The sequence below is a fragment of the Haliotis rubra genome, unplaced genomic scaffold (genome assembly GCF_003918875.1).
Source record: "Haliotis rubra isolate DU_JTF1 unplaced genomic scaffold, ASM391887v1 Scf63, whole genome shotgun sequence".
NCBI classification, from domain to species: Eukaryota; Metazoa; Mollusca; class Gastropoda; order Lepetellida; family Haliotidae; genus Haliotis; species Haliotis rubra.
The window spans coordinates 325,483-339,193 of NW_025767335.1; the positions used below are offsets into that span (position 1 = coordinate 325,483).

Below are 13,711 nucleotides of genomic sequence, written 5' to 3' on the forward strand. Positions count from 1 at the left end.
AAAGTCATCATATTTCGTTTGTGTCGAACCCCGGATAACCCGTAGTATTTACGCAGTCCCTGAAAATTCGACCAATCGGTGATAAATTGTATATTATATTTGAATGGTAATCGGTTTCAAACCCGTTGAACAAAAAAAGATATACATTAGTCAAAAAGTCACTGGTCTGAACACGACTATCTGTGAAGATCTGTGCCGGTATCCATACACGCCATCTTAAAAAAACATTAATCCGACAGCTCTGGGGACAACTCAATTTATTTTTACGCTGATGTGGACGCGACCTTGTGCCCATTAGGTACACCATTATCTCATACCCAAATGGAAGAGGGTAAGCTTTTATAACACATGAAGTGTTTTAGGAGCACTTGAGCGTTTTCTTTAGCTGTGTTACTGCCGTCATTAGCTTCCAAAGTCACTGTGACGGTCTCCCTCGGGGCGCTGGCAACACACTGAACCGGGCAAGCCATAAGCAACTTTCACCGAAAAGACTTGGTAACAAGATAACGTAGACACATTTATATTTGGAAAGCATGGCGAACCATTCCGGAACCTATGTGTTTAGCTTTTAACTTGTCCTTGTCGCAGTTGTGATTGTGATCAATCTGATGATCTAGTGCTTGTGTACTGATTTATTTTAAATAATGCGAAATATTCTGGAAAAATGTGATCTTCGATGATTATTTTCTAAAATACGTTATTAATTTTAGAAATGTAGATTTTTTCTGAAAGAATTAGATTGGAAATAGATCAGAATATTATACAGTATGCATCACGAAATCATTGATCATCTGAACTTGAATATGATAGTTTGAATAAATTATGATTTCTTAGTTGAAGATTTCAATTTTAAACATTTTTAAAGAAACATGAATGTGATTATTACTTATATCCTGGATGAAATGACTGAAATAAGAACGAGCATTGTTTTACATTGCTTTGAGCCGTATTTCGGGGGAAGCGGATACACAAAGCTAAAAGTCAAACTGATTGTATCATTCTGACTATATGATGAACATGGGTTCATGTATCAAAAGCAAGAAGTGAAGCTAGCAGGTAGGGGTGGGTATTCCAGAGAATTTTCAGATTGCAATATATTGCGATATGTATTATTGAAATGTATTGCAAGAATGTTTTTAACAAAAAATACCTAGTTATAATCGAGTTAAAGCTTGATTTATAAGCAAAAACACAACAAAAACACCATGCAGGATTAAACTTTTAATTATAACAAAATAAAAGTGTAAACAATATTTGGCACTAACGAAACAAGGAAAAGAACAATTTAACATCCACACAGAGGTGACTAGTTTGAACTCGTTTCTCCACTCTCAAAAAAAGCCCTGAGATTTTAGACAGCAACTTGACCTGGTCAGGACATATCAGAGATCCGTGGTCATTAATGAGTAAATATTTAAAACATTCAGATCCAAATCCTTACGAATCACTTGAACAAAAGAACACAACTTCAAACCGAACTTAACAATACTGTTAAATGTAATATTCACCATCATATCGGTAAACCGGTTATATTGCTCAGCCCTAGTAGCAGTTGTCAGTCGCACCATCACAAACACATGCAAATGCTAGCCAATTGTTCACCAGAATTGCCAAAATAATGTTTTGTCTTTGCTTGATAATGTTTGATGTCTCCCTGCCATGCCCTCGGAATTCAGGGAATGACAGTCACAATATCGGTTTGGTTCTTTGTCTGAGTGGGGTATCCATGTGAATTGCAATGATATCTCACTTAGCTAGCGCTATAAAACCATCATTAGTCCGGACGAGTACAAGCAACGTACGTACATGCTCCAAGATAACCTAGTGGTTAAAGCGTTCGCTCTTCACGAGGGGACAGGGGTTCGAATCTACAGATGGGTAAAATGTGTGAAGACCACTTCTGGTGCTGGGGTATTGCTATATGCTATACTCACTGACTTCCTAGCTGAATGCCGCTATATTGAACGCGACGTCAAACCCCAAGCCACCTCACCTCACCTCACATTGAACTCAATGAAACGACATCTTCACTTTTTATCAACTTACACATCCCAAAGACATTCCTTTTGTATTAAAGTTCATCTTATACCTTTATAATCGGGTTCTAGTCAGTGTGTAATGGTAGAGTGTTAAGTCCCTCGACGCGAGACTCAGACAGTGTATTGGAGCGTTGACCCACCAGCACTGTCAACGTATTATCCTAATTGAAACCACATTAACCTTCCAGTCTAATTTCCTGATGCCAGTCGATAATATTGGATTTGCTTAGATTACTTTATCTTGCTACTAGGCTGCAGAATGAGAAATGTTTTCTCGTTTCTGTCTTTAAAAACGCCACATCCGCCTATTGCGTGCAATGTTCTTTTGGCTGAAGCAGCAGGCCAGGATGTTGAAACACAAGCGACAGAAAAACGTGACGGAAGAGAACTGGATGTGGTCTATTATTAAGTGATGTCACATTCAATGAAACATTGAATAGATCATGCACTACATACACATTCTAAATGAGTGTGTGTTTACGAGGTATAAGGTGTCAGATAGTACATGACTGATACGTTGATACTTTATCCATATATGCATTTGATAACCCGCCATTTGTTCACACTGCACAGGCACCAGAAAGAAAGATTAATGTCATGTCGATTTTCGAGTGTATCAATTTAGCACTATGATAGAGAATCTATTTAAAGAATACGTGCTGCGTAAACAACGTAAAGGATTACTGCTACTTATTTGCATTACACAATGACGTCCCCATGCTTTGTGACGTGAGGTGAGGTGAAATTGGGTTTAACGTCGTGCTTGAGAATATTTCGCTCATATGACGACGTGCATGCGTGTGTATGTGCGGCTGCTTGTACTAGCCCAGACTTAAGCTGGTTTCACAGTGTTAGCCCACTGAGATACCATGCCGCAGTGAAGCATGAATACCCCACGCAGACACATTATACTGACTCCGAGCCGACCAGTCTTTGTTGTACCCATTAATGCCGAGCGCCAGGCAAGGACCAACAAGTACCATATTTTAACGTCTTTTGGTATCACGCGGTCGGGGTTCGAACCCGCGACCTTCCGTTCTCCGGGGGGGACGCTCTAACCACTACACCATGAATGCGGTCCCATGTTTTGTATGGAGCATGATAGCATGTCAATTCATACATAATAATAATATATATTTATAAAGCTCCTGTTTCCACGCACGTTTGCATGCTCAAGGCGCTAACACACATTATTACCCCGGATAACCCAAGATGCCTGTTAGGCGCTTTAAGCTTAACAGCACTATGACTTATCCCACCGGGTACCCATTCACTGCTGGTGAACAGAGACAATTTATAAACAAATTCATTTGCTTATAGTGAGACCACATGTGTCACGTGATGTTTTCAACCACAAAACTATGACAATAGCACGCAGCAGCATCTAGAGACTGATATTACTTCACTGCCGGCATAGTGAATTGTCAGACAGCACACGCTATTGTTCTCAAAACTAATGTTCAAGAACTTCCCCCTTTTTAAGAACTTCATTCCAAAGTTTAACTCTTTTCAGAAGGACTCAGCTGAATTCTTTTAAATTTCAAATGATCATTCAAATACGCGCACGTTTAAGTGAGATATAGAGGAGACATTGAGTGGCATTTTGTAAAGTTGGAGAGTCAGATAAGGACACACTTTATGGATGAACAACTTCTTTATCCTGGAATGCGACGTTACGGTGCAGAATCTGCTTGACAACGATACAAGAATCTGTACCGAAACGTTGCATCACCTGAATAAAGAAGTTGTTCATCCATACATTCTGTCCTTATCTGAGGAGACTGACTATACAAAAGAATGACTCAATTACAAGATGGAGTATATGTAGTTTTACGTAAGTATCTCATATGAAAATAGATAGAAATACAGTCTTAATACAGGTAGTCTTTAATAAAACAGACTTTAACCCAGTATTCCAATAAGTCCGGTCAGTGACTGACTGACTGAGTTTTGGTTTTACGCCGCTTTTAGCAATATTCCAGCAACATCACGGCGGGTGACACCAGAAATGGGCTTCACCGGTCAATGAGGTTTAACAGTATGATATACTTGCATATATAACAATGTTTCACTATTCTGTCGTCAAGGTCTACCAGGACAGAAAGGTGAACCAGGGGTGGCTGCGCTGTCTTTATATTCCGGTCTTCCTGTTGAAAACCTTCGGACTCTTGGAAATCTGAGAGGGCCCCCAGGGCCTAAAGGTTTGTGCAATTTACATAATTAACCACCAGGGACTATTTTTAGAGGCGCTTGTTGCAAAATGCTGTATTTGAGTGAGCTGCGTCTGAACTGCTTTGAACAGTTTGTGCAATCATATCACGTGTCAGGTGTGTGTGGGAGGAGGGCCCAACCTAACGCAGTCTGTAGACCTTTATACACTGTGGAGCAAACTAATGACGTTATAAGGAAGATTCTGGGATTCGAACGCCCAGCCAGTTGAATGTGGCAGAGCTACAGGAAGCAATGTTTCATAGCAGAAACCAGCACCAGAGATCGCCTGGCAAGTTGTTCCAATCAAGTAACGTTTATCAAGGAAGCAATGTCAAATATGAACCCCATCCTCGATAATCTCCAGGGTATACGTTACGATCACTCTCCACTATACCTTAGATGCATCCACGGCTTGGCCCGATAATTACATTATCTCCCTTTGCTGGCTCCGCATTCTCACAGTAGCCAATCAGCTAAGCCGCCGTTACATCCGAGCTTGCCAGTGTCAACAATGATAGCGTTCGCAGTGCCACTCAGATATTTTAGGAAATAATACAGACAAATTGACAGATCTGAAATTTTCAAAAACTATATAAAAGAACTCCTTCTACCACTTTCAGAGTACCACTGCATCAATTGTGTTGCCAAGTTTAAACGGTTAGATAATTTAAGAAACGAAAGTGAGTTGTGATTGGTTCGCTCAACTTCCCAGCGTAGACACTTGATTGGATAAAAAGCCAGCCAAGGGAGGTAATAAAATCATCGGGCCAAGCCGTGGATGCATCCAGGGTATAGTGGAGTTTGATCGTAACGTATACCCTGGAGATTATCGAGGATGATATGAACCCATGAAAGCAGAGAAATGAATGCTATAATACAGTTATACAGAAATGGGCAACTTGTTGTAAGACTCATTGATACTATTTATGTTACTCATTGGTAGTATCCTCTAAATGGGAAGACGGGAAGCAAGGCAATTTTCAAAGGATCTTTTTAATACCAACAGCATCATATAGCCTAATGCTTGAAAATGGTATAAGGATCTAAACCGAGAAGTTGATCATCCATAAAGACTTGTCATTCCTATTATATAGTGTCTCAGCAACCCATGCTTGTCGTAAGACGCGATCGGGAGATCAGGCTCGCTGGATGATGTCGTACACTGAGTGTTTAAATCGATGCTCTTCATTTCTATCACTGGATTGTCGGTGCTGTAATCGATTATTTGCTGATGGACTTCATATAGCTGTAGTATTGCTGAGTGTAGCAGTAATTTTGTGTCAGATATATTGTCCACGGTACAGTCTTAAGCACTTTTATCAAACATTTTCATGGACAAGTTCTTCGACAAAATCCCAGGCCCCTTACCATGCCGTTATAAAACGTAAACCATAAACATATTTCATATTCTATTTACGGTTACATTGTCATTTCTTCTCTACAGGTGACAAAGGTGAACCCGGCTTACTTGGCCCAAAAGGTCCCCCAGGTAACACAGGTGTGCCAGGACCCCCCGGGTCTCCTGGTCTGGATGGCATGTCGGGGATTGATGGATTGCCTGGTATGTCACTTAATCACCTAATGCTTCTCCTTCGGGTTTACTACTGCTGGCTGCACAACATACCTTTTGTAGGGGGAAGGGGCGGGATAAACTGAAACACGGATAGAGTGGGGTGGTAATTTGCTTCAGAGCGAACAACTTCTTCACCCTTAAAATGATAATGCTCATTCAATAGTAACGATGGGAATACAATGAGCTGTGATAAGATTATGTCTCACCGAGCACAAAACAGTGTTAGCTATTAAACGTTATGTAACCATCGTGTTGGAAGAAATCTTTACATGTTACGTTTGGCATTGATGCTTTTTGGTGATGGTTAAAGACTGTTGGCATCTCTCGTGATGCAAAAGGAAGTTTCACTGCAATACGATTCACGTTTAAGACATCCATATGAATCTATGCCATCATCTATAGACAAAAGAACAGCTTGATGGACACTGTGGGAGCATATGATTACATTCATAACCCTGTTACCTAAAAACACCCTCAAGAGCCATTACTCTATCCCAAAGGCCGAGAGACTAGGATATAGTCCCTCACCAACACCGCTGTCAAGACTAACACTTTCATCAGAAAATTCATATCAGGAACCGATTTGTTTTTCTTCTTTTCAATTTGACGTATGTGATAGAAAATTTGAAACACGATATTCTTGGCGTGTGTGCTCCTCGTACGCTGGACTTTTTGTATCATGTCGTAGAGCTAGGGCCAACTATTGATCAACTGGTCGCTGATGACGAAATACAAAATTTAATTTCCAGTGCTGCACGTTGGGGCTATGTTTTTATTACCTCAGTGGATGCTTCGACACGCAACAGATTCCTACAGTAGCCATGCAGTTCCCACAATGGCGTCGTGAAGCACCGTGGCCGTTTGTCTGGACATATATCTTTATACACTGCCTTATCCTGGCATCTATTGCATCGATTTTCATTCAAAGTCATCCTTTGTTAAGGCATCTGTTCCAAAGGGTACTTGATGTGGAAAGGTTTTGTAAGCAAGGGTAGCAGGTACAACGTCGCCGTACGTGGAAACGTGATCTGATGTTGCAATGTTTGAAAATCTATTTTTAAATTTGTGTTATAGGTAAATTTATTCTTTTGCGTCCATTATCAGGTCATGGCTGCTGAAATAGTCACAGATATGTCGGATAGAATTTCAGGACCATACTATAAATCATTCCCCTAACAAGCTCATAAAAATGTCCTCATGCATCATTGATAGATAGATGGCATATCGCAAGCGACTAAATTCTCATCAGTGTGTTCTACAAGCTGATGTTTTGAACAGAGGTAAAACTTTAAAGCAAAAGTGAGCTCTTCGAGAAAGAGTTTTTTTCCCGGATGTGACATTATTTTATAACAATACCCATAAAATGTAAATAATGAAATAATCGGTTGTTTTAATTGCCGATGTCAGCAGATATATCAAGGCCAAATGGTCATTCTGTATAATTTGTTCTACACTTACAACGTTTGTATCGATTATTTTATCAGGTGTTCCAGGCACTAAAGGAATGAAGGGGAATAAAGGAGCTCGAGGACTGCTGGGATTCCCTGGGAAAAAGGGACCAATGGGTGAGCCACCAATCAATACAATTAATACAATCAATACAATCTCCTCTTGACCTCTTGTAAATAATCTTGTGATATAGTGAAGAACTCATTAATTGAAACAGTACAATACAACCCATCCGTGCTGAAAATATGAGCAACCAAACCCTTTCCATAACCCTGTTAAATCCGAACTTTAAAACCCATTGTACGATTAAGATATATATAAATATCTTTGCCATACCTATAGTTCCAAATTCATATAAAATATCTTATGCTTTGTTCAGATCTCAAATTCAAACTGAATGCGCCCATCATATGATAAGTCTTGGGGTAAATATTCACACAGAACGCTAATGGTCGCCAGTAACATGAAAGGAAATAACAACTATTTGTCTTAGAGGAATGTAATCTTCTTGTGTTTGAAGTGCTTGGAGGAAATCAGGGATGGAAACACCGCTGTTCTACCATTCATCCAAGTTTCACGGGTCACGCTGCTTCTGAAAAAAATGTTATATTGATGTGTGATATTTACTTAATTATTTAACCACTTTTGTAAGTACCCTTGTGAAGAAGTATTTCATCAAAGAGAATGTTAACTGTAACCCGCCAGTACAAATGAAGCACAAGGGAAAAAACGCTCCACACCTGCTAGATTTGAAAAAGGAAATATGTTTTTGGCCGATTTGGGATTTGAATAAAACATGAGCCTGACAGGGAGCAGTCATCTCGGCGGGGAGCTTTCCGTAATCCGAGCATCACGCGTATTTATATGCCCTTTTAACTTTTCGCACGATAGTTATAATGTGATCATTACGATCTAGTGACCAGTTCGTTATATAGTTTAGAGTGAGTGAGTTTAGTTTTACGCCGCTTTTAGCAATATAACAGCAATATTATGGGGGGCTACACATACTGTACCCATGTGGGGAATCAAACACGGATCTTCAGCGTGACGAGCGAACGCTTTACCCACTTAGTTAACCCACCCATCCTATAAAGTTAACAACCCGCTTAATCAGGAATTGCTTTGTAGTAATACACTAATTTTGAGGTCACATATCATCAACATTAGGTAATTAGGTAATTGGTTGCATATATGCGTGTCTATCTGTAAAGATGTATTAGGTAATTGGTAATGGTGTCGTTACTGTCCATGTAGGTTTGGATGGGCCCAAAGGACCACCAGGTCCCATGGGGCCACTTGGAAAGGATGGATTGGATGGATACCCCGGACAACCAGGTGAGGGAGCACTGCATACACATAATACACTACCAATAGGCCATAGCCCACTTACACAAGGCGCTCTCAGCGTTCTCATGGTCGTAACTTCCATACTCTAACACAGACTTAAGACATTCTTAGTGCTGAGATCGCTTTGTGCGAGTGGGCCCAGGACTAAGGTGAGCATAATCTACATACCTTAACATAGACTTACGAGAGTCCTATCGCTATTGTAAAACAGCACCCTGGAAATCTATGTACACGTATTGCTGCACATAAGCATTATGTATTATACAAGTATTCTTCAAGAAATGAAGGATGTAGCTTTGTTGTTTTAACTTTATGGTCCTGGACGATTCCTTCGGTCGAAAGTCTACGCTCCGCTTGTCTCGGACCAAGCATAACTCGATGCATATTCCCTGTTAAATGGATCTTCCCTTTTGTGTCAATACTTTTCTGCTTATGTTCTAAATATCGTGATGAAATTTGTGTAATAACATGGGTAATAACATTTCTGTTTTGTACATTTTAAAAAATATTCGTGTTTTCATCTCCTTGTTTCTCTATTTCCTTATGGATCGTTTACACGTGGACACATGTGTCTGCCTGTCAAAATGTCCCCTATCCTGTATTTAGTCTACGATATTTCTGTGTGTCTATAGTACACAACATCATTTATACAATGTGAAGACATTGATCTGATAGACGGAACATGCAGTGCCTTCTTGAGGAACTGGGCTGAATAGCAGACAGGCTATTAGTAGCTTCTTACATCAAACCTTTGTGTAGGCAGGTGTGGGGATATCATTTACCGTTAACAAAGACACAGAAATCACTTGTGCATTTGTCAGTTATCAACTTTAAACTTCATTCATTCCTTAGTCAATACAGGATTATTCCGGTCCGATATCGATTAGACTTTGTACTGAGTACTGAATAATCCAGTACATACATTGAAACAGCGATGGTGATGAACACCGTCTTTCCACCGCGGCCTTAAACCCTTCTGAGAATACTGAACCTGATGGTGCTTTTATCGTTTGAAGTAGGCTGCACTGGAGTGACTTGCCATGAGAAAACCCGAGCCTCAAGCAGTTTTTGTTCATTTATGTGGATTCCCTGAGAAAGTGGAGTGCTAATATAACTTTAAACAAACTCCAGAAATTGGCTCTTAAGTTCATTTTTACATAGGAGGCTAGACGAAATATTGATTTTCAGTGTTTGCAAAGCAAATGTCAAGACCATTCGCTTATAATAATACAAGTAATTGGTTTGTTATTTGGAAGTTTGTGGCCTGTTGATTGTATGTTTATTCAGCGTTAATGTTGAGTCGGTATACCTACGGTAAAAATAATACTTCCCTCAAAACACATAACACATTTGGAAAAGACATTTTAAGGGGGACGATGCATCACAGTCTGTAGTTACTTTCCGGCTAGTAATTAGTGAATCGTGTCAAAATCAGTGACATTGTCTAATGAACCAATGGATGTACACATTAAGAACTGAGATTGCCTTCTTTCAACGTGAATGTTTTTCATCGAACTTGCTTGGTTTCCTAATCCAACACGGTACCCATTATGAAGTCGGGCACTAAAGAAAAAATTAATACATGGAAAAAATGGCAACAACATAAAGGCACATTTAGTCTTTGCACATCAGTTCGTGGGTGTTTCAAAAAGACACTGCTCTGTGACCACAAGAGAAACATAATATATTTCAAATCGTTTAAGAACCGTTAAAGTATTATCCTGACACTGTTCCATAATGTTTGGTATTGTACAAATTTATATATCGGTCAAAAACCAGTTTCCCATTTTAATGTTCATGATATATTTATTTTAAAAAAATCTTTCACACAAAAAAAACTCAATCGCTAAATATATTGATCTCTTGATGCCTTGAACTGTTTGTCTCCTAGCAACAGTTTGGATTTGTGCCTACGTTTTAGGCTTGAACGCTTGTACTTCATAAAGAATGGTCAGACTCCAGACAAGCGAATTTCTTATTAAAACATCTCGTTAGTAATTGTTCAGTCAATATTGGACTAGACTCTGATTCCAACAGTCTGCTTAGGTTTCTCCCATTATTGAAATACCATGCACCCAGGACGTTTTGCAATCCATTTTACGTGCATATTGATTTCTTCAAACAAAATGAAACATTTAGATTGGTATGCTTTTGTGCGATTTATCAGTAGATATGATTTGTCTGAATGGTTATTGTTTCACGCCGCACTCAGCAGTATTCCAGCTAGTTGATGGTTGTCTGTAAACAATCGAGTCTGGATCAGACAATGCATTGATTGACATTATGAGCATATCGATCTACAAAATTGGGATACGATGACATGTGTCATCCAGGTCTGCGAGCCTGACCACCCGATCCCGCCAGTCACCTCTTACGTCAAGCATGGGTTACTGAAGACCAATTCTAACCCGGATCACGGATCGTCAGTAGACATGAAAAGATGGAAATTAAAATAGAACAGAAAGCTTTGTTTTCTGTCATAACTCTTGCAAGCAGTTAAGAAACATTGTCATGTTGTACATTTAACGTCATCCCAACAAATAACATAGATGCTTTTGTACTTTCTTGCAAATATTTAGGCTTAACGTTCGCGAGAATAGTGTCTTGGAAGAAGTTTTTTCATCAATTAATAAGGCTACATGTACTTTGAAATCCAAAACGGCAATATATGGCATTTCAAGACGTCTAGCAATGCCTAAACCTATGCCATATGAAGTTTTTTACAAGGTAACAGCAACGTGCAGTACGTGTTATTGTATGGCGCTGAGCTATGTGGGCTGAAAATTGTAATTGTAATCAAGAGAAGATTGATGCGTTAACTTGCAAGTATTTTCTAGATATTACCTTGTTCGTGGCAATGTAAAATTTATCCAGTTTATATCTTTTTTCTTATAAGCTTTTTATTAAATACTTGTGTTAAAATGAATGTAAAATGCATGTTCATCTGTGTGTGCAATAGCTGTTATCATACACGAATATTTAATGATGCTGTTAGACATGTTTCATGGTAAAATGAATCTGGCTTCAACACTCTAATTGTTTTAATCCTTTTGTATTGAATACTAGTAAGTTTTCATGAATTTAAAAAAAAATCCAATATATCATATTGATATTTTTAGAAGAGCTTACAAATATATCTGTTTGAACAAAATGGTATGTCCATCCAACAGTTTGTTTTATATCATTCACCATTGTACTTTTTGTGTGGAGCCTCACATGAAGGAAAACTCTGTTGAGGGCATCCAGGATTCGATGTTGTTCCTACCAGTTCCATTGTCGCTGTAGTACAAAGACCAAGATACATGAGCATCGTTAATACATGTAACAATGTATATATAGAAAATTAGTTTCAGTTTTGCTTGTGTCACAGAGACATAATATATCAATGGCGGGTAACATTTAAATTGTTTGACAATACCTTTGTTTTTTTATTGAATGCAATTACGACTTGTTTCTTTTGTGTATCTAAACCGTTTCATGTTTGCTGCATTGTAATATACATTGTATGTGCCATGATGCTGGTGCTGAGGCTGGTGATGCCATTGGGGATACCATTATCGTATTAACACAAAAGCATGGTACTATAACTGACAAGACATTATCGTTCTAGACATTAAGTGGTCATCTTACAAGCCAAATCTGAAAATCAGTAAGGAATGTATGATCATATATACAAATACTTAAAATGAATGATATACTAATGACATTGTACATTTATCAGGGTTTCCTGGTCGGAACGGAACAGATGGTAAGCCAGGCAGGAAGGGAAGGAAGGGTGATGATGGCTTGAACGGAACTCCCGGCACTAGAGGAATGAGTGGAGTCCCTGGGGTGCCAGGACTGAAAGGAACGAAAGGAGACCAGGGACAGATGGGTTGGCAAGGCCCTCCCGGAGTGTGTACCTGTGAGTGTCAAAACCAACACTTTTAAAAAATCAACTTTAAGATCGATGTATTCAGAGGCACACATTACATTAAAATGTGTAATTAAATGTTTGTGCTCACTTGAAATGACATATTAGTCACGATATTGTTTGAATAATGCTGATATCATGTACACTACTAACGCACCGTGAAACCTTAATGTATTCGATATTAATTAAAGAAATGCTTGTTTTGATGTTGATACAGTCTGTAAAGTTTTTATATCTTCGTCGTTTGTCGACAAACTTCCATATTAAATCTATTGTAATACCTTACAAGTCCAATATCAAAGAAGCAATTTATGAGTCTCTAGTTTGTAAAATAATCTGCCCTTATCATTATTTTTTAAAATATAATCAGCGTTAAATTTTGCTGATTCAAAGCACGGTCTTTATAGGTTGACATTAAAACTCTTGCTTCTTTCCGTCTAGGTTTACCCGAAGAGAACTCCGACCGACTGCAAAGGCTTGGCTACCCAACATATCGAGGCATGAGTAAAATATCATATATTCCCACAGCAATGTCTGTTTGTGTATCAGTAAAATTGTATGGAAACATTGTCGAGTTCAGACCATGACGATCGATTACAGTCACTGCAAAAAACAAAGTTGTAAAAACCAATTTGATAAACACAGAGAATATGTTCAACTCATCGGAGGAAAATAAAACAATGTTAAGCAACCCATTAATTGTATTAAATTTGGGTAATCTACAGATCACAATGCACTATTGTCCCCCGTGAACTCAATCCTTCAAGCGAATGCTCATCGTAGGTTAATCATCGTAACAACACCTTGTCGTAAAATACGACTCTCTGGGGATGCATCTCGTTTCCCTTTATGCCTGTGTTGAGCGTCGGCTTTACGTATTCCATGAATTGTTCACAGAGAATGTGTTATCGGGCCCAAGGGGTCCTCCTGGACAGAAAGGAAGCAAAGGTGAATCAGGGAGTTGTGAGGGTAAGCCCCCCTACATGACGATTAACCGCTGTCATGGGTTTCATGCATTATACATAACATATCATAAAAAAGTCTTTCAGTGGCTTGGGCGAAGATATCAACAAAAACTTTTCAATAAAGGATTTTTTAAATTTAACATACTATACTGTAAACTCGTTGTAGTGAGTGTTCGTCCTTACGCTTACGAACATGAATAAAATCATTATTTTA

At 38.9% G+C, this 13,711-nt stretch overlaps 1 protein-coding gene across 1 annotated transcript in view; it reads left to right on the top strand.

The window, feature by feature from the left end:
- The window catches only part of LOC124256558 (collagen alpha-1(X) chain-like), an 84,578-nt gene that overhangs the window by 66,874 nt on the left and 3,993 nt on the right, over window positions 1-13,711 (top strand). Inside the window, exons 4-10 of the mRNA XM_046690541.1 lie at window positions 4,127-4,240; window positions 5,695-5,811; window positions 7,308-7,388; window positions 8,527-8,607; window positions 12,341-12,523; window positions 12,974-13,030; window positions 13,430-13,501. Coding sequence (XP_046546497.1) covers window positions 4,127-4,240; window positions 5,695-5,811; window positions 7,308-7,388; window positions 8,527-8,607; window positions 12,341-12,523; window positions 12,974-13,030; window positions 13,430-13,501 — 705 coding nt within the window. The remainder of the gene's footprint in view (window positions 1-4,126; window positions 4,241-5,694; window positions 5,812-7,307; window positions 7,389-8,526; window positions 8,608-12,340; window positions 12,524-12,973; window positions 13,031-13,429; window positions 13,502-13,711) is intronic.